The 20,537-nt window shown below is 52.8% G+C and overlaps 1 protein-coding gene across 2 annotated transcripts; it reads left to right on the forward strand.

The window, feature by feature from the left end:
* Positions 1 to 1,569: 1,569 nt before the first annotated feature.
* On the forward strand, positions 1,570 to 15,717 carry SLC35F6 (solute carrier family 35 member F6). 2 transcript variants are annotated; one of them, XM_082641981.1, is made up of 6 exons: positions 1,570 to 1,751; positions 10,500 to 10,572; positions 11,461 to 11,632; positions 11,881 to 12,093; positions 12,823 to 12,933; positions 14,483 to 15,717. In XM_082641981.1, the coding sequence occupies exons 1-6, from the start codon at positions 1,675 to 1,677 to the stop codon at positions 14,950 to 14,952; spliced, it is 1,116 nt and encodes a 371-aa protein (XP_082498107.1). In that variant the 5' UTR covers positions 1,570 to 1,674; the 3' UTR covers positions 14,953 to 15,717. The 2 variants fall into 2 exon arrangements, with proteins under 2 accessions (XP_082498107.1, XP_082498106.1); XM_082641980.1 differs by lacking the exon at positions 1,570 to 1,751 and adding an exon at positions 5,876 to 7,135.
* The last annotated feature ends 4,820 nt before the right edge of the window (positions 15,718 to 20,537 follow it).

Here is a 20,537-nt window from a genome sequence, read left to right on the forward strand (position 1 = left end):
ACTGAAGTAATTCCTTTACATGAAACTAGTGGTGTTGAAGACAAGAAGCTCAGAAGAAACCTTTTTCTGCGTCTCTCAACTCCCCCACTGACTGAAAAGAACAGACTACAGTGTAGGAAAGTTCCCGGATGGTCTGCGGCTCCCAGACACACTCCACGCCCACTCGCACCGCCGTTCCCTCCTCTGGGATAGCCCCTCCCCTTCTATCCTACTTCTGTCCAGAACCCCCCTTCTACACCTTTTCTCTCAGGTGTTCCTGGTCCAGCCCCTTGCGAGTTTTTGTGATTCAACACTGGTCATTTTCATAAGGTCAAGGCAGTCTTAGGGCAAGCAGGAGGAGGTGGCAGGCAGGCCCTACCCCTGCACCCCCAGCAGCAAGATCTGTAATAACGGGAAAATGTGCTCACTGGGTCTGAAGCAGATCCTCGAAGGCCTTGTGCTCCAGCCTGTGGTGTGACTGGGCATGGCATGGCGTGCAGACAGAGAGCTGGAGGTGAGGACTGAGGGCAGCTGGGGGCTGAAAACTAGGAGCAGGATTTTAAAAGCTGGAAGCCTCTGCGCACAAACCGAGGACTTCCTGCCTTCCATGCTCTGAGCAGCATCCGGGGAATGCAGAAAGGAGCAACGGGGTGAGATTCGTGGAGGCGCTGAGCGGAAGGCACGGATTTGGCGGAGACTGAAGAATGTGCATGCAAACCCCCACTCCGTCACTCACTAGCGTTGATCACAAGCAAATCACTCGGCTTTTCTTTTTTCTATTTTATTTTCTTTTATTTATTTTACTTTTGGCTGTGTCGTGTCTTCGTTGCTGCACGCGGGCTTTTCCTCTGGATGCGGCGAGCAAGGGCTACTCTTCGTTGTGGTGCACAGGCTTCTCATTGTGGTGGCTTCTCTTGTTGCAGAGCACGGGCTCTAGACACGCGGGCTTCAGTAGTTGTGGCACACGGGCTCAGTCGTTGTGGCTAGCAGGCTCTAGAGCGCAGGCTCAGTAGTTGTGGCGCACAAGCTGAGTTGCTCCGCGGCATGTGGGATCTTCCTGGACCAGGGCTCGAACCTGTGTCTCCTGCATTGGCGGGCGGATTCTTAACCACTGTGCCACCGGCGAAGCCCGGCTTTTCTTAATTTAGTTTCTTTTGCTATAAAACAGTCTCCCAGGGAGCAGGAACTAGATTCTTACGCCACTTTTCTGTAAGATGTGAGCAACACCGCGGGTTGGGATCTCTAGGGACATGTCTCAGGCCTCCTGGGAGTTCCCTGGGTATCCAGTAGAGAAGAGATTCCCACGCTGGACGTTTCTAGTTCGTGGTTTGCCTCTGACATTGTTCAGCTCAATCTCTCTAAAGGGTTTACAGAACGCTCTAATATCCACGATGCATTCTCACTTCATCATCCCATCAGCCCCTTTTGCAGATGGGGAGACCTGGGCCCGTGACTTGCCACTGTCACTCTGTGAGGACCAGCGCCCCAGCTCCGGCTCTGGAGAGCGCAGACGCCCGGCCCCCGCGCCCTCCCTGGGGGCGGAGTGAGCAGGCGCGGGGCGGGGCCTTTCAGGTCATATGACTCCCGGCCCGGAAGTACTCGCGCCCCAGACCCCGGGGTGACCAGGTTGGGGGCTACCACTTGCAGCGAGCGCGGAGGTCGCGTTCCTGTTTCGCGCTCCCAGCATCCGCCGCCATGGCCTGGACCAAGTACCAGGTGTTCCTGACCGGGCTCATGCTCGTCACCGGCTCCATCAACACGCTGTCGGCAAAGTGAGTCCGGGCCTGGCCGGGAGGGGAGGGGACTCCGCGCCCTCCCTTCGCGGCTCTCCTTTCCTGGCTTCACCAGCCAGCTCAGTTGCTCTGATCCGTTCATGCGGTTTATGGACCACCCAAGGGGTACGAGGCCCAGGAAAATGCGGGGCAGGGCCGTGTCCCCGGCTGGAGGATCCGAGCCCCGGCTTTGATTCGCTGTGTGCTTGATCTCAGCGAGTCACTTTCTAACTCAGCGCCTCAGTTTCCTCATCTTTAAATGGGAGGGAGTTTCTCTCCCCTGCCCCTTCCAAGCTGGCATCAGGGGCCCCGCCCTCCAGGAGCTGTGGGCCAGGGAGGGCTACCATAAACATCATGCGGACCGAGTGACCAGTGAGCGTGGCGGTCTACGATGACAGAGAAGGGGGTGCACCATGGGCCCCTCTTGGAGGAAGGGTTACAGCTGGGCCTCGAAGCTTTGGTAGGATTTCTACATGTGGTGGGGACATCGAGGCAGGAACAGCAAGGCCAGATCCAAGTGGATTGTAACTAGCACCAAATGCCCAGGCTGGATTTTATCCCATAATCAAAGAGGGGCTTTTGAGATGGGGAGTGACATGTTAAAAGTGATACGATGAACCTGGTGGTCAAGGTGAAAAGTAGTTGGCTGCAGGGAAGACCACTCCAAGGCTGCTGCATAGCAGATACGGGCAACTGGGAGGAGGCAGTGAGGTGGGAAGGGAAGGGTCAGGTGGGAGAGACCAGGTGCAGAGTGAAGCCACAGGGCCTGACCCACAAGATCCAATAATCACTCCTGGGCTTCTGCCTGGGGAAACAGAAGTGGCATTAACCGAGGCAGGGTGGGCAGGGGGGCAGTTCAGCTCTGATGTAAGAGGGTGTGGTGCTCGTGGGACGGTGAGGACAGTCCTCAGGAGGTTGGGGATTGAGGACCTGGGGCTGTCATGAGGCTAAGGGACCGAGCACAGCCTCCTCTCTGTAACAAGCGGGAAGCCCGGGAAGCAGCCCCTTCTCTTGGCGGCCCTTCGTCCCTTTCTCTGCTCCCACCTCGGGGCGGGGCCCTCCTGCCCCTCTGCCCACCATCTAAGAGCCCCAGTACCAAGAGCCTGCCCTTTCTCTGAACCAATTCCAAGGTGCACGTGGAGGACAGTAGACAGTAACCCTCTCCCAGTCAGACCTCCCTTCCACCTGAGCCGTGCCAGGCTCCAGAGCAAAGGGGAGTCACCCCAGTCACCCTCTGGGCTGCGCTCCAGGCCCCCTGAGGGTGGTGGGGATAGTCGTATCTTATTCGTTTTGGGGGGTGTTTCTTCCCAGCGTACTCCATCAGTGATGTGAGAAATGCCCCAGAAGAGAGGTCTGGGAGAGAAGTATCCTGTTCGATTCATCAGGCATGTATAAGGTCCTTACAGTGTATGACGCACTGCCTAGACCTAGGGAAGGAGACAGAAGTGACCGAGAGAAGGTCCCAGGCTTTGAGATGCTTAGAATCTGCAGCAGAGGAGACAGTTGTGTACACGCTTGGCAATCACAGTGTCCTCCCTTCTCCACAGGAGGTGGACCTCTGGGTGAGGCCCACCTGTCTCTCTCGTTGGGCTCTGGCCGGCTGTGTCTGTGTCTTGTGCTGGGCTCCTGGGCCCTGAGGCCTCCTGAAGGGTACTCCTTTTGCTGAGCCCTTAGCTATAAAGGAAACTCAACCTGAGGGCTCCCATCTCAGGATCTGACTGCAGCAGAACAAGTCATCTGTCCATCCGTCCCACAAGCCAAGGCCTCAGTCTGGTGCTTATAGGGTGGCTGTGGTCTGCCAGGGCCGCTGTCCACAAGGAGAGCTGAATTACCTACTGAGGTAAACTGTGCTGACTCAGCTCCTTCCGTAAAAAGCTCCAGCCCTGTCAGGTAAGAAGCCAGGGGATCCTCAGCCCCAGGACGCCTTGCCCTTGGAGGCTGCCTGAGAGGCCAGAAAGAGGTTCCCAGGTGGGGTCCCAACCTTTGGTCCTGTCCCCTGCCCTGTGGCCTGATGTGGGGCCTCTTAGGAGCCTCCCTACCTGTGATGGGCCCCAGTATTGGACCCTAAACAGTGTCCTAAGACCAGACTGTGAGAAGGACGCTCTCAGAGAAAGAACGTGGGAGAGCAGCTGTGTACATCCTGACAGAGATTATTGATTTGAAATCACACGCTGACCTGCAGTTTCTAGTAGGGACAGACAGACGAGAATGTGACCACAGCAAGCGCTAACCAGCTAATACACAGAGAACTCCACGTGCCACGTCCTGCCCTGGCCGCCTTTCATGAGTTAAGTTAATGAATTCTCATAACCACCCTATGAGGTAGATAAATTCCTTGTCCCTGGATAAGGAAACTGAGGTTCTGGAAAGAGGGGCTTGCTTACCCAAGTTCAACTCAGCTATTAAGTGGCAAAGTTTATATTTGAGCCTAAGTAGTCTGGCTCTAGAATCCATGCTCTTAACCTCCACTATGGATGAGGCTGGGGACTTCTCTAGTCATTCTTAGGGGCATTTAAAGTTGTTAGAAACACAGAAATGATCCATTCTCATCCCCACAGTTTACAGTCAAGGTCCCAAGAAAAGTTTCGTGTGTGTGTGACTAAGTTTTGCCTTGGCAGCTGCCCCTCCCCCCACCCATAGGTTCCAAAAGTGGGCACGGGATAATTGCTTCAGAGGGGTTCAGGCCAGCTGGAGAAAGCCTTAAATCAGCAGGGCAGTGTAGCAGTGAAAAGAGCATGAGGCTTGGAAGCTATGGGATTAGATGAGTCACTGGGCATCTCCAAGCCTCAGTTTCATCTATAAAATGGGCATGATAATCCCTGCCCCACCTTCTTCCCAGACTCCTTGTAAGATCTACGGAGGAGAGTTATCTAATACTTAAGAGGGGGGTGGTGTCTAGAACCTAGGTCTCAGGATTTTGGTCCAGTGCTGGTCTTCTACAGCTACAGTACCCAAAACTCCCTCTTCCTTGGGGGTTTCCTCTTACATCTCCCCAGGCAAGAACAGACAAGCATGTGCCCATGGAAGTTGTAATCCTATAAGTGGCATCTCCTCTCCCTGCCATCGGGGTGCCTTCCCTCTGGGACTGGGTGACAAGCATCTGAAGCCTCCATCCCAGAGGTCACTCAGGATTCAGGGTTAGAGTCTCTAGTAGCCTCTTGCAGTTTCTTGGCCTGTAAAATGCGCATAATGTTTCCCTCCCTGGCTTCTTGGGAGGACTGAAGACAGTGGATGAGGAAGTGGGCGTGAGCATGTGCTGCTCCTGTGCTGGGACCACAGGTCAGCTGTCTGCTGCAGGAGGTCACTGCCCACTCAGCAGGATTGGGTGTGCTGCAGGGAGCCGGCCTGGCCAGGCTGGACTGGGCTGGAGCTGGGGATCACCTACCCCCAGGAGGGAAAGTCACCGATCAGGCTGGCCCTGTAGCCTCGTCCCTGGGTGTTGGCAGAAGGTCCCTCCCTTCTCCTTTCTGTGGCTGCTTTCTCCCCCTCACCAGGCTTCTGCTGATGCACTTCCTGGGGACCAAACATTTGCCCTCCCCTGGCACCGCGTAGGGCTGTCTGCCTGAATCAGTGCACGTTTCGGAGCCCCACCCTCCTGAATCCAGCTGGGGTTCTGCATGTAAAGAGCCAGGGTCAAGTAGACGCTCACTCAGGAAGGCTCACATCCCCTCCTAAATTTCTGAAGGCTGTGAAGCCCACCCAGCCACGAAGGGGCCATGGGGGTCATTTCTCCAACAGTCAGGCCCACTGGGTCTGGGGAACCTGCAGGAAGGTGGCAGGAGGCCTGCGATCACTGGGCCTCTTTTAGGGGAGGACTCACTGTCCTTCCTGCACCAGCTCTAACTTTTGCCTTGACAGCTGCCCCTCCCCCCACCCATAGGTTCCAAAAGTGGGTACGGGATAATTGCTTCAGAGGGGTTCAGGCCAGCTGGAGAAAGCCTTAAATCAGCAGGGCAGTGTAGCAGTGAAAAGAGCATGAGGCTTGGAAGCTATGGGATTAGATGAGTCACTGGGCATCTCCAAGCCTCAGTTTCATCTATAAAATGGGCATGATAATCCCTGCCCCACCTTCTTCCCAGACTCCTTGTAAGATCTACGGAGGAGAGTTATCTAATACTTAAGAGAGTGGGGGCTGTCATCATTTATCACCACGTGAGCCAGGGCCACCTGCTATGACACCCCAGAGAGTGGAGAAGCCCTGGGGCCCTTCTGAAGATCCCAAGCCAGAGAAAGAAGCTGACTCACTGGGCTTAAGAGGCCCAGGATGAGAGCGGAAATGGCACAGATTCTGTGGCGAATATGGATACACAGCTAATCGGTCCGAGGCAGCCACATTAACCACTTCCTCAGCTTCTGACTGCCACCCCTGGTCCCACACAGACGCGTACACCTCTCGGAACGCTGAGCTTTGAGTTTACTGAGCGAGGCCACGCCAGAATGACTCACCCCTAGTAAGGGTAGCCCACCCGGAGCCCTCCAAGGCCCAGGGAACTCTAAAGGAAGCCCTCCTCTGCCAGTGGAGGGCACTACCTCATGTGGCCTCAGCCTGAGCCTGGTGGGTCCCCAAGGCCTCCTGCCCTAGAGACCACAGCTTTCCCCAGGATATAGTGTCCAGAGAGAATGGAGGGCCCATCTGCAGGGCTGACCTTTTCCTCACCTCAGCCAGGAGGGTGGGAAGAATCTTGAGTAAGAAGGTGATGGGTGTTGAGGAAGGAGCACAGAACAGGGGGTGGTGCTCCTGGGTACTGGTGCTTCCCTGTGTCCCTCAAGCCCTGTCTGTCCCTGGGTTTCTCATCTCTCAAACAAGGAGCTTCCCGAGATGATGGCCGAGTTTGTTCTCCTCTTTCAGCACTTCGTGGCCCTCCAGGTGCCTCTGCGTCAGCCTGCAGGCTGGGTCCCAGAGGATGGATACTCTCCCCGGAAGCTTTCAGGCTGGTGCAGAGCTGGGGCCACACCCACCCAACGCAAGGGGAAGTGGCTCCTCTCAGCAGAGGAGAAAGAGGGGGAAGAGGGACAGCAAAGAACGTGTAGTGACCACCTGCCATATGCCAGGTCTTACATGTCTTAGTACTTTTGCCAGTTCTTCAGTGTTGGCATTATTATCCCCAACTTATAGGTGAGAAATCTATAACTCATCCAACCTGTGAGAGACAAAAGTCTGAGCTTTCCGTGTATCCTGCTGCCTTTTCTGAAAATAAGTTCAAGCTGATGGGTTTGGCCCTAGAGCCGCCCATTGTTAACTGTATGAGCCTGAACACGGCTCTCTCCACCCCAGGGTCTGAAGTCCCCATCTGTAAAATGAGGATCCTCCTTGTGAGGCCTAAACCACACAGCCCACATGAAGTGCCCAGCCTCCTCAGGGAGAAGTACAGGCCTGGTACAAGGTCAGTACACAGTGAATTGTACATTCATAAAAACATGTTAGTGAAGCGTTTTGCAAAGAGGTAAGTGCTATCCCACTGGGGAGTGATTGCTTTCACCCCCAGATGAACCGGGTCTGGCTTTTGGCTCTTGTTCTGTGCTACCTGGGGTCCTTCTGTGAGCCAGACCTTTCCCAGGGCCAAGATGAGAAGGCTGACTCTATCCCAAAGTGACTGCAGGCCTGAACTGCCTGGCCCCAAGAGTCTGGGCAGGGCAGGCAGCCTGTCCTGACACCCAAACCCTTGGGGTGTAAACCTGCCTCAGGCACTCAGATACAAAAAGATTGCATTTCCCCTGCTGGGAACCTGCCAGCCCCAGCCTGTTCAGGCAGACCCACCCCTTGGAGAAAGCAGACAGCGCAGGGGGAGGGGAGAAGGCTTAGCACCAGCCCTACAGCCTGCTCCCCGTGCAGGGCCCCTCCCTGGGGAAGGGCAGGCCCAGCTGGTCCCACCAGCAGGGGACACCTCGGACCGGATGGCAAATTAGCAGTCAGACTGTAGTACCTGCCTATTTGTCTAGCGGTGTCTGGAAGTCCCACTCATTCAACAACAACAAAAAAATGTTTGAACTTCTGTATAATAATGTGCCAGGAGCAGGGGATTGAAAGCTGTAGAAGTTGCTGAGCTCACAGCCTCTCAAGTGACAAGGACTATGGAACCAGAAAGTGATGGAGATACGAGTTGTCATGACTGTAAGGTGCACAGGCAGGAGCCCAGGGGGAGTTCCAGGAGGTGGCCCCACTGCTAGATGGGGGGGCCTTGAGCCTGCCAGTCTGTGCTCTGGATGTGGCCCCAGGATGGGGAAGGGGCTTCCATACCAGCCCTTGCCCTAGGCTTCTGGTTGACCATGAAGTTGGCAGGACTGCCCTTGTCCCTCCTGAAGGAGTCCTGGGAACTCTCTCTCTGACCTGCTCCCTCGCTCCAGGGCAGTTGTTTCTGCGCCCTTGGTAAAGCTTGACCTCTTGGCTCTCCTTCGCTTCTCTCTTTTGCTCAGCTGCCCCACCCAGGCCCTCCCAGAGGGCTCTGTCTGTGAAACTGCCTGGAGAGCAGGCCAGGCAGGCTGGGCGAGCCATACAGGTGGTATGTGTCCCACACCCACATCCCATGTCCTGTCCTTCCCTGCCTGGGGATCCCAGAGTCGCAACCTACAGCAGATCGGGCAGAAATGAGACCCCAGAGAACAGGTGGTTTCTGTCCTTGATGGGGATTATCTTTGCCCCTTTGGTACTGGGTCTGGTTCCAGCCTGATCCCCTGACCCAGATTTCCTCTGCCTTCCCAACCAGGCATATCAGAACTTCTAGCTGCCCATCAGCTGTCCTTTGACCTCCACCATTCCCAAGCACCAGAAGCCCTCCTACCTTCCCTCCTCACGTCTGTGGGAGTGGGTGGGGTCTCCTACCTTGAGATAAGTTTGCCATAGTCCTGTTTTGTTCACTTGCCCTGGGATAGGTTCAGATCTCTTTGTAGAAGTGATCTCTCCCTCCAGGTCTGTGCTACCACCAGCGCTCAGCCCACCCTTCCCACCGCCTGCCCACTTGCCCCGGGCTGTGGGAAAGAGCTCCCTGTTCCCTTCCTCAGACTCAGGCACAGAGAAGCGCCGCCTGCACAGGATCTTTGTCAAACCCAGACCTGCACCGTTTGGCATGACCAGTGGCCCCTGCTTGGGGCACAGGAAGCAGAAGGCTTCCCTGCACTCTGGGAGCTGAGGCTTGTGCACAGAGGAGCCAGCAGATGGGCTGGGGACCACCACGTAGCTGCTCTTGACAAACATTGTAAGGAAAGACATTTAAGAAGAAGTCCTGGGGGCTTCCCTGGTGGCGCAGTGGTTGAGAGTCCGCCTGCCGATGCAGGGGACGCGGATTTGTGCCCCGGTCCGGGAAGATCCCACATGCCACAAAGCGGCTGGGCCCATGAGATGGCCGCTGAGCCTGTGCGTCCGGAGCCTGTGCTCCACAACGGGAGAGGCCACAACAGTGAGAGGCCTGCGTACCGCAAAAAAAAAAAAAAAAAAAAAAAAGTCCTGAGTCTTACACTTTAGGGACCGCCACCGCCTACAAGTGGGGTTGCTGCAGCGGGGGCAGGTCAGTGGCCCACCGCAAGCGGCCCTTGGTCTGCATTGACTTGAGTCAGCAGTGTGATGTGGCGCATGCAGTCCAAGCCAGGTCAACTAACCAGGATGTCCGACACGTGGGAGGGGCTGCCCTGTTGCCCGACTCAGTCTGGGCCAGATCACATGCCCTTGGCTCTGGGTGGGCCTGGGCCCACCAGAGTGCTTCCAGAAGTCAGCAGCCAGGGGAGTGAAAGGTTAGCAAGGGATGGGGCTGCTTAACCAGGAGAAGATTCAGAAGGTGGGGAAGTCTCCACGTATATGAAGGGCTTTCAAATGAAAGAGAGATTAGATTCCCAGGGACATAACGAAGGCCAGCGAAAGTGAAATTCAGAGGCATAAGTTTTAGTGACAGATGTTGGTCAGTGCAAAATGGTTGGCGGTAGCTGCCCAGAGCGCTGTGCCGTGACGGACTCTGGGCTCGGCGGGGAGCATGCCATAATCAGTGAGGCCCATCTGCCGGGGTGCTGGCTGGCACCCACTCCGCAAGTGCCATGTACTTGCCACCTGCTTCCGAGCCAGTGCTAGAGAAAACCCTCCAGACCCTTCAGGTTATGGGAAGGTGACCGGGTGGTCTGTGTCAGGTGGCCATTTCCCAGGGCCCACGTGACCTTGTAGACCAGGGACTCTTGATATGGGTCCCTTTGATAGTCTGGTGAAGCCTAGAGTACTGTTTTAAAACGTGCAAATAAAAGACCAAGGATTACAGAAAAATCTAATTGTATTGAAATAAAGTTATCAAGACATTAAGCCAGTTTGTGATATAGTAATGTACATGTGTGCATGCATTTCTTAACATATGAAAGAGTAAGCAGTGGGTCTAATTACTGTAATTTTGGAGCAGTGATGAGGGTAAATAATACTTCACAGTATCTGCAGTGACTCGAATGTGATAATGAGAAGAGCTGTGATTTCCGTGTGTGACAAAGTCACAGGTACTGCAATACTACACTCATAAATGGAGGAAATGCTAAATTTCTGTTAGAGGTTCATGAAATTTCAGCTAAAGGGTCACAGGCCCCCGCGTTCTGTCTGCCATCCCAGGGGAAGACTCCTTGCCGTGGAGACTGGTCCCTTCGAGAGGGAGCCCCGCTCTGGGCCGAGTCCGCTAAGTCTGGTCTCTTGGTTTCAGGTGGTGTGAGCTCTCTGCAGGCCCCAGGACCAGGTGGGAGAGCCCGCTGCCACACTGCAGGGTTTGACCTTCTCTCTGTCTGCTGCAGGTGGGCGGACAACTTCGTGGCCCCAGGCTGCGGAGGGAGCCAGGAGCACAGCTTCCAGCATCCCTTCCTCCAGGTATCTGTGCCTGTCCTCGCCCATCTCCGTCTCCCAGGCCTCAGGTCAGGGGCCCCCACGAGGCCATGCTGTTGTTTCCTGACCTGGGTTTGGGGCGTCCTCCCTTGCTCTCAGGAGAGCCAGTTGCTTCTCTCTCTCCCTCCCAGAACAGAGGCCAGGGTGTGAGGTGTCCCTGGAAGGGGTCAGAAGGCACAGTCCCTGTAGGAAGCCTGCACAAGTCCTGGTGAGCGGTCATGCCCTGGACTCCTTGAGGCCAGCCCTCACCATGGCCAAGTCAGGACACATTTGGAAAATTCCAGCCCTGTCGTAAAACCTGCTCCCCAACCACGGGGAGCCCAGACCCCACTGGGGCAGGGCAGACACCATCAATGGAAGGTACCTTATTGCTAGACTGGGAAGCAGGAGACTTAAAGTTTAGTCCAGCTCTGCCAGCAACTTGCTTTGTGACCTTATATAAGTTCTCAAGCCTCTTGGGGCCTCAGTTTCTCCATCTGGAACATGACCAGGGATTGGTCTAGATTGGTGGGTTTTCAGATCAGGCTCTACATGGCCTTAGAGTTTCCATCGAGGTGTTTGAAGAGCTTAGGGGTAGACCTAGGAGGCAGGCTCTGGCCTCTCACACAGAGCAGTTCTGCTTTTGTCTGTTTTACATGTTGGGGTTATAGGTAAACTCTTGTGTGAAGAAAAGTTATGTTTAAAAAATTTTGTTACAGAGAATTCCCTGGCAGTCCGGTGGTTAGAACTCCATGCTTTCACTGCCGAGGGCACAGGTTTGATCCCTGGCTGGGGAACTAAGATCCCACAAGCCATGCAGCACGGCCAAAAAAAAAAACTCTTGTTATAGGTGGTCTTCCTTCCAGCTCTGAAGTCCTGTTTCTGTCCCTACAGGCAGTCGGCATGTTCCTGGGGGAGTTCTTCTGCCTGGCTGTCTTCTACCTACTCCGGTGCAGAGCTGCAGGGCACCCAGACACCAGCACGGATCCCCAGCAGCCCTTCAACCCCCTTCTATTCCTGCCCCCAGCCCTCTGCGACATGACCGGGACCAACATCATGTATGTGGGTGAGTAGCCAAGCCAGGCTGCCAAGGGCTCAGCGAAGCCTGTGGCCCAAGGGGGCTGCTGGGAAAGAGCCACCCCCAACTCATCTTCAGCTCCCCCCACCCTTCTCCCACCGACCTTTACACACACGCCCGCAACCAAGGTTTACTGAGTACTTACCACGTGCCAGCCCTGTCAGCCCTGAGGACACCTCAGTGAACAGACAAGCTGGGCCCTTAGGAGCTAATGTCATATGTCTCTCCTCTCCTAGCCCTGAACATGACCAGTGCTTCCAGCTTCCAGATGCTGCGGGGAGCAGTGATCATATTCACAGGCCTGTTTTCGGTGACCTTCCTGGGACGGAGGCTGGCACTGAGCCAGTGGCTGGGTATCTTCGCAACCATCGCAGGGCTGGTGGTCGTGGGCCTGGCTGACCTCCTGAACAAGCACGACAGTCAGCACAAGCTCAGCGAAGTGATCACAGGTGTGGCCGGGGTGGGCATCCCGGGGCTGCCCAGCACAGAGTCACTCGACAAAGCATTTTACAAGCTCTGCTGCCCGCCAAGCCCTGGGGGAGGGCATGTGGGACACCAGCTGATGTGGACATGCACCTGCTCCCGAGGTGATGGGAACAGTGTAGGGAAGACCAGCAAGGGACAAGCATGAGGGAGAGGTGGGGGAGGAGGGGGAGGTCTGAGGAAGGAGAGGGCTAGTTCTGCGATCTACTTACAGCCACGCAGACTGCAGGATCCGGAGGAGGAAAGGAATTCATGCTGACTGAGCACTGAGCGAGCGTACAACCGGTGCTTCGCACTGCGCTCGTCGTCACTGCCGTCCTCACGGTCCCGGAAAGGAAGCACTGCAGCCCATTTTACAGTGAAGTGGCCACCCTGCTCACGCATGGCAGGGTTAAACCAGAAATGTCCATCTCAGAGCCTGTCGCTTCTCAAAAGACCTGCTTACCCCAGTTGTGCAGCCCTCAGGCCCAGGCAGACCCCTGGACCTTCTGGAGCCTTACAGGCTGACAGTGCCTTCCCTGGTGGCCTGCCTCACCCCTCAGGGGCCAGGAGGTCAGGGGCGGGGGCTGTCGTGGCCGGACCTCGTGGACTGTACAGTGCCCTGCGGAGTCAGGGGCTGTAGGGGCTCTTAGGTTTCCGTGGGCTGAGATGTCTGCCTCAGCCTGGCCTCACCCTGGGCCCCTCCTTTCCCACAGGGGACCTGTTGATCATCATGGCCCAGATCGTCATCTCCATCCAGATGGTGCTGGAGGAGAAGTTTGTCTACAAGCACAACGTGCACCCACTGCGGGCAGTCGGCACTGAGGGTGCGTGTGAACACGGGCTGGCAGGAGGGCGCTGGGTGGGGCGCGCCCTGCGGGGCGGCACGTGGAGGGAAGGCAGTGAGGGCACCTGGCAAGGTGCCGGGGGCCTCTGGGAAGGGCGAGCCTCCCGCCCTCCTTCCTCGCTCCCTTCACCATGTTCATGTTGACAAATACCCTGACAGCTGCCGTGCACTCGGCCAGGAGCTAAGGGAGGACAGGGACGAAGATGAATGAGACGCAAGCCCCGCTCTAGAGGAGCCGACCTGCAAGAAAGGAGCAGGCAGTGCGTTTTAGCTCGGACCGCTTTTACTCAAGTGACGCTTCACTTGCCAAGCATATCTGAGTGTCATGGCCCAGGGAAGGTGGCATTTGCCCTACAGATTTCAGGAAGCAAGAATGGACATGAGGGAACTCCAGGCAGAGTGGAGACATGGGGAGCTGGATATGAGTTTGGAAACCAGTGAGGAATAGTTTGGAGGAGGTACAGGTTTGATGTAGGGGAAATGATCAGGAATTGAATATGTCAGGGTCATATCTTGGAGAGCCTTGGGACATCAGGCAAGTGGCCTTAGACTTTAAATGGCAGGCAGGGAAGAGCCACCAAAGGTTTTTGAGCAGGGAAGTAAGTCAAAATGATGCTTTAAAACTATGGAACTAGCAGGGCGGATTAGAGCAGTGCTACCGAAGTGTGACCTACGGGCTTGTCAGGGAGCTATTGGTGCCTGGTCCACCGTGAGCTGAGGGCGTGCAGCAGAACGTTAACCACCTAGATCAACTATGTCATCAAGCATACTGATTGCTTCCACTCGCTTTTTTTTCCTAGCAAGACTTTCTGAGTGAAGCAGTGCCTTGATTTACATTCTGGCCCAGCTCCTTGTCGCACACAAACAGCGCTGAGTTAGCTCTGTTTTTCCACACTCGTGAGAGCAGTGTCGTGCTTGCAGCCAGCAACCCTTTCGTCAGTGAATAGAACTGAGTTTAAAAAGTGTCAGAGAGGGCTTCCCTGGTGGCGCAGTGGTTGAGAGTCCGCCTGCCGATGCAGGGGACACGGGTTCGTGCCCCGGTCTGGGAGGATCCCACATGCCGCGGAGCGCCTGGGCCCGTGAGCCATGGCCGCTGAGCCTGCGCGTCCGGAGCCTATGCTCCGCAAGGGGAGAGGCCACAACAGTGAGAGGCCCGCGTACAGCAAAAAAAAAAAAAAAAAAAAAAAAAAAAAGTGTCAGAGAGCATTGTACATTGTCAGGGTAGCTGTCGTTTTGTGAAAGTATGTGTACATGTCTGTGCACTGGTCACAATATAAAATGTATTTCCTATTCTTGTCCGGTCAGAAGACACGGATTCAAGTGGAGAAGGGGCCGTCAGAGCCCGTTCAGTAGGCCGTTGTAGTTCCTAGTGAGCAGAACGGCTCCAGGAGCTGGAAGGAAGGAGCTGGTGTGAGGGCGGCTCGGAGGGGTGGCTGGGAGGTCAGCGGAGCCCGGCTGGGTGGGCCGGGGCACGCTGCCGGGGCGGGGGGCCCGGCGGAGAGCGTGACGTGCTCCCTCCACTCCCGCAGGCCTCTTTGGCTTCGTGATCCTCTTCCTGCTGCTGGTGCCCATGTACTACATCCCCGCCGGTTCCTTCAGTGGAAACCCTCGCGGGACGCTGGAGGACGCACTGGACGCCTTCTGCCAGGTGGGCCGGCAGCCACTCATCGCACTGGCGCTGCTGGGCAACATCAGCAGCATCGCCTTCTTCAACTTTGCGGGCATCAGTGTCACCAAGGAACTGAGCGCCACCACCCGAATGGTTCTGGACAGCCTGCGTACCATTGTCATCTGGGCACTGAGCCTGACGCTGGGCTGGGAGGCCTTCCACCCGCTGCAGATCCTTGGCTTCCTCATCCTCCTGACGGGCACAGCCCTCTACAACGGGCTGCACTGCCTGCTACTGAGCCGCCTGTCCAGGGGCCGGCCCCCGGCAGAGGAGGGCGAGCGTGAGAGACTGCTGGGGGGCCCTCGGACTGCCATCAACGACGCCAGCTGAGCCTCCTGCTCTACTGCCACCTGGACGCTCCTTGTTCACCCTGAGGCTGAGGCCACGTGGCTGGTGAACCTCAAGTGCCCTGCCCCCTCCCCACAGACCCCCTGCCCAGGGCAGCTGCTGCCACAGAAGATGACACAACACCCAGGTCCTCCTTTGTCGCCACCCCATTCAGGCCTGAGTGCAGTGCCCGACCCCCAGCAGGCTTCCCCAGCCCTTCCTGCAACACTCGAGCTACATCACGGAGTAGAATTGCAGGAACCAGCAGCCCTAGGGTTTCCTCCTAAATCATAAGCTAAATGTGGTTCTCCCAAGAAGAGAGGTCACTGAGCAAATTCTGATAGAACTAAGCACCACAGTTTCTAAAACTTGTAAGATACTCTCTAACCCTGTCTGGGAACCGGGGTTTCAGCCAGGGCCTTGCCGCAAACTCAGTGTGTGCTCCCCAGCCCTGACCTGGTCACTCTGGGCCTTGGCACCCTGCTCTGCAGAAGGTGTCCACAGTGTGGCTTCCATGCCTTCCGGCCCAACTGGGCCCATTCTGCAGGCCTGTGGTTTTGACCAACCTGGGGAAGGAGTGACAGCCCGTTTATTTATTTATTTTTCCCAATTTTAAAACTTTGTATTCAAAGAAATATAATCCTTTAGCTTATCCATGGTTTTTAGTGTACAACCCATGTCACTCATAAAGAACTTTCTATTGATTTAAAGTCATATATATACTTACTTTCATATATAACTAAATTATGGTTTTAGATTTAATAACCATTAAGTCTAAAAGTATATTTGTCATGACTCCCATTACAGATGTTTCACGAAGGTATGAGGCAACCTCCTCGTGTCTCCTGAGTTTTGCCCACTCAGATGACAGCCCGTTTATTGAAGATGCCCCCTGCCCACGGCACCCCTCCCCACGCCTGCTCTGGCATCCTTGCTCACACCTTGAAGTCCTCCCCACCTGGGAGAAGTTACAGGGGGATTTCCAGGCAGCCCTTGGTAATAGCTTTTATGAACTCTTCACCTTCCATTTTAAAGATGAGGAAACTTGAGTCCCAGAGTTCTAAGTTGTTTGGCAAAAGGGCTCTCCTGCCATGGGCTCTGGCCGTGCTGCCACACGACCAGGCAGTCGGCTGGGTTGTAGAGCACGTCTGGGGTTCTGCCTCACCCCCAGCAACCCGACAGACACCATGGAGAACCCTCCAAGGTGATGGGTTTACCAGGAGTCTACCATTGAGAGTGATGCTGGTATCCCAGGCGTTATGTTCAGTGCTTAGCTATCATTCTCTTGCATAACAGCCTGCACAGGTGGATGCAGGTGAGAAAAGTGTGGCCCAGAGAAGGTCAAGTGACTTCCTCGTGGAGCTGGTATTTCAAGCTGGGTTTTTGCCTGATTCCAAACCTGTGTGCCCACTTACCATAAGAGTCTCAGAAATCTTTGGGGGTACTTCCTGTGGCTGGGAGAGAGGCATCCTGTGCTGTTATCCTCCCAGTAACCCCACCCTGAAGAGAGGGGACTGGCAGCAGGGACCCCAGGGAGCTGAGCGGCCCTTCATTCCAGTGGTCCTCACTCTGTGGCAGATCACTTTCCTGGGCAGCTCCATCGTGAAACAAATACCGAATGCCTTCCTTAAACTAGATCCTGGAAGAAGGGATCTCTGACAAGCAAAGCCCTCGGGCAGTGGGAATCCAGCAGGTTCTTACCGTCAGGAGAGAAAGGCCTCTCCATCCCACCAGCTCCGAGTCTCAGGGGGCCCTGAGCTGCTCTGGGCCGCGGTGTGTGTCACAGGAAGAAGGAAATGGAGATCGAGCGTGGTGGGTGCTATAGCTGCTTTGTCCAAAAAAACTGGGGCCTTACAGTGTTGTTTCAGGCTTTTTATTTTTAAAAAGAAGAGGGAAGTTGGCAGTGTGGACTTTTTTCTTTGATAAGAGGGAAGGAGCACGAGGGTTAGGACATTTCTGGAGGTAACGTCTAGAACGTTGGATGGAAAAGCTGTAAAGTACCAAAGCATAGAAATCACGTGTGGATTTTAGCATTGAAGGGTTGGGGGGACTATAATGGGACTTCAGTGGTGAGAGGTGGCAGAGGATGGGGAGGGGACTTAGGGTCAGGCCTGCCACCCACTCAGGCAACTTGTTTTATCTCCTGGAGCTTTGGGTCTTCACATCTCTAAAATGGGGAAGCCTGCATCTCACAGGATGGCTGTGAATATTACCTAAGATATAAATGGAAGGTGGCTGTAAATGCCAACATACAGTGGAGTGCCCTGTAAGGCGGCACTGCCCACTAGGGCGGTCTGTCAGGAATTGAAGTCCCAGCAGAGCCATGGTGTGGAGCATCGGCTTTGCTCGGAGAGGGAGAAATGTTTTGTTAAAACATACCATCATGGAGTAGAGTGTAAATTTCGCATCGATTACAAGATAAAACAGGATGCCTCGTAAAATGTTTATGTTGACCCTAAGTACCCTTCCAGACCCTGGAGGTGCGTCCTCTCTATCCTAGTGTCTGGAGTGCTTCGGAGGATGAGTTTGAGAGGCCATGCTGTGTCATGCTGGTAATGGGGGTGGAGGGAGAAAGAGTCTCTACTCTCCTGCTGAGTCTAGAGGGTTGTGAGGAATGTCTGTAGCTGTGGCCTACTGCTCTGAGTGGAATAATAGGGCCCTGGACCCCAAATTAGAATTGACTGATAACAGACTTCTGTAAACATCAGTTCAAATACAGTGTAATTCAGACCATCTGCACTGTAGTGAACTGACCAGTTCCTGCCCCGTTCATAGTGGTCCTGGGGGACCCTGGGGCTGGGGTGTCCTCCAGGACTGCCATCCAGGTCCTGGAGTAGCCCTCAGGCTTGCTGTCCACAAGAGGTTTAGGACCATGCCAGGTGGTTCCATTTGCCTTCGCTCTGTCCAAAGGTCTCTGTACTTTAACAAGCAAACAGCACTCAAGGAGATCAGAGGACGGTAGGAGGATTGGAGCAAACAGCCATGTGGTTTAGGGGGACCCAGAGATGTGTCCTCAGCTCTGTCTCTCCCTTCACTGGGTGGCTTTGGACAAGTGATGTTACCTCTCACCATGATCAAGTGGGATTTATTCCAGAGATGCAAGGATGTTTCCACATCTGCAAATCAGTCAGTGTGATACACCACATTTACAAAATAAAGGATAAAAATCATATGATCATCTCATAGATGCAGAAAAAGCATTTGACAAAATTCAACATCCATTTATGATAAAAATTCTCAACAAAGTGGGTATAGAGGGAATGTATCTCAACATAATAAAGGCCATATATTACAAGCCCACAGCTAACATCACACTGAATGATGAAAAAAGCTGAAAGCTTTAACTCTAAGATTGGGAATGAGACAGTTTTTCCCACTCTTGCCACTTTTATTCAACATAGTATCGGAAGCCCTAGATAAAGCAATTAGGCAAGAGAAAGAAAGGAAAGGATCCAAGTTGGAAAGGAGGAAGAAAAACTGTCAGGATTTGCAAATGACGTATTATATATAGAAAACCTTAAAGACACCATCAAAAAACTGTTAGAACTAAAAAACAAATTCAGTAAAGTTGCAGGATACAAAATCAATACACAAAAATCTGTTGCATTTATATACACTAACAAACTATCAGAAAGAGAAATTAAGAAAACAATCCCATTTACAATTGCATCAAAAAGATAAAATACCCAGGAATAAATTTAACCAAGGAGGTGAAAGACCTGTATACTGAAAACTACAAGACATTAATGAATGAAATTGAAAACACAAATAAATGGAAAGATATTCCATGTTCATGGATTGGAAGAATTAATATTGTTAAAATGTTCATACCATCCAAAGCAATCTACAGATTCAATGCCTATCAGATTCAATTCTACAGAACTCCAATGGCATTCTTCACAGAAATAGAACAAAAAATCCAAAATTTGTACGGAACCACAAAAGACCCCAAATAGCCAATGCAATCTTGAGTGAGAAGAACAAAACTGAAGGCATCACATTCCCTGATTTCAAACTAGACTACAAAGCTATAATAATTAAAACAGTATGGTATTGGCCTAAAAACAGACACATAGATTAATGGAACAGAATAGAGAGCCCAGAAATAAACCTGCACATACATGGTCAATTAATTTATGACAAAGGAGCCAAGACTACAATGGAGAAAAGAACCATCTCTTTAGTAAATGGTGTTGGGAAAACTGGACAGCAACATGCAAAAGAATGAAACTGGACCACTCTCTTACACTATACACAAAAATTAACTCAATATGGATTAAAGACTTGAACATAAGGCCTGAAAGCATATAACTGCTAGAGGAAAAGAACAAGTTCCTTGACATAGGTCTTGACAATGGTTTTTTGAATCTGACACCAAAAGCAAAAATAAATAAGTAGGATCACTTCAAACTAAAAAGCTTCAGCACAGCAAAGGGAGCCATCAACAAAATAAAAAGGCAACCTACTGAATGGGAGAAAACATTTGCAAATTATATATCTGATCTTGGATTAATATCCAAAATATATAAAGAATGCATACAACTCAGTGGTGAGAACAGATAAACAATTTGATTTATAAATGGGCAAATGGGGACTTCCCTGGTGGTCCAGTGGTTAAGACTCCGCACTTCCATTCAGAGGGCACGGGTTCGATCCCTGGTCAGGAAACTAAGATCCCACATGTCCTGTGGTGTGGCCAAAAATAAAATAAAATAAAAATGGTCAAATGATCTGAATAGACATTGTTCCGAAGAAGACGTACAGATGCCCAACAGGGACATGAGAAGATGCTCAACATCATTAATCAGGAAAATGCAAATCAAAACCACAGTGAGATATCACCTCACATCTGTTAGAATGGCTATTATCAAAAAGACAAGAAATAACAAGTTTTGGGGAGGATGTGGAGAAAAGGGACGACTTGTGCGCTATTGGTGGGAGTAAATTAGTGCAGCCACTGTGGAAAATTGTATGGAGGTTCCTGGAAAAATTAAAAATAGAACGACCATGTGATTCAGCAATTCTACTTCTGAGTATTCAAAGGAAACAAAAACACTAACCTGAAAAGATATATGCACCTTTGTGTTCATTGCAGCATTATTTACAATAACCAAGATTTGGAAACACCTAAGTGTTCATCAGTGGATGAACGGATAAAGAAATTGTGGTATGTATATATATATATATTCACAATGGAATATTATTCAGGCATAAAAAGAAAGAAATCTTGCCATCTGCAACAACATGGATGAACCTCAAGGGCATTATGCTAAGTGAAATAAGTCAGTCAGAGAAAGACAATACTGTATGATCTCACTTATATGTGGAATCTTAAAAAAAAAAACACCTCTATTTTCTACCTTTGTTTTCTACTTATTTCTAATGGCGCAAAGAAGGCACTCTAGGTCTAAAAGCAGAATTAATGAGTGAAGATTTGCTTTGTCTGATTAATGGGTCCTGAGGACTGGTGTAGTAGGACTTCTTGCCTCTGTGTCACTGAAAAACAACTGTCCTTCTGTGATTTGACTGCATCTCAATGGGTTCAACCAAACATTCCTTTCCCTTCCTTCCTCCCCTTCCCTTCCCCC

The sequence above is a fragment of the Mesoplodon mirus genome (assembly GCF_964341445.2).
Source record: "Mesoplodon mirus genome assembly, chromosome: 14".
NCBI classification, from domain to species: domain Eukaryota; kingdom Metazoa; phylum Chordata; class Mammalia; order Artiodactyla; family Ziphiidae; genus Mesoplodon; species Mesoplodon mirus.

Excerpts from the sequence above, each read along its gene's own strand:
- SLC35F6 (XM_082641980.1), top strand. The coding sequence starts at position 6,960 with ATGGGTTTGGCCCTAGAGCCGCCCATTGTTAACTGTATGAGCCTGAAC. Across the intron at positions 11,633-11,880 it reads GACCAACATCATGTATGTGG|CCCTGAACATGACCAGTGCT; the intron begins GTGAGTAGCCAA and ends CTCCTCTCCTAG. Across the intron at positions 12,094-12,822 it reads GCTCAGCGAAGTGATCACAG|GGGACCTGTTGATCATCATG; the intron begins GTGTGGCCGGGG and ends CCTTTCCCACAG.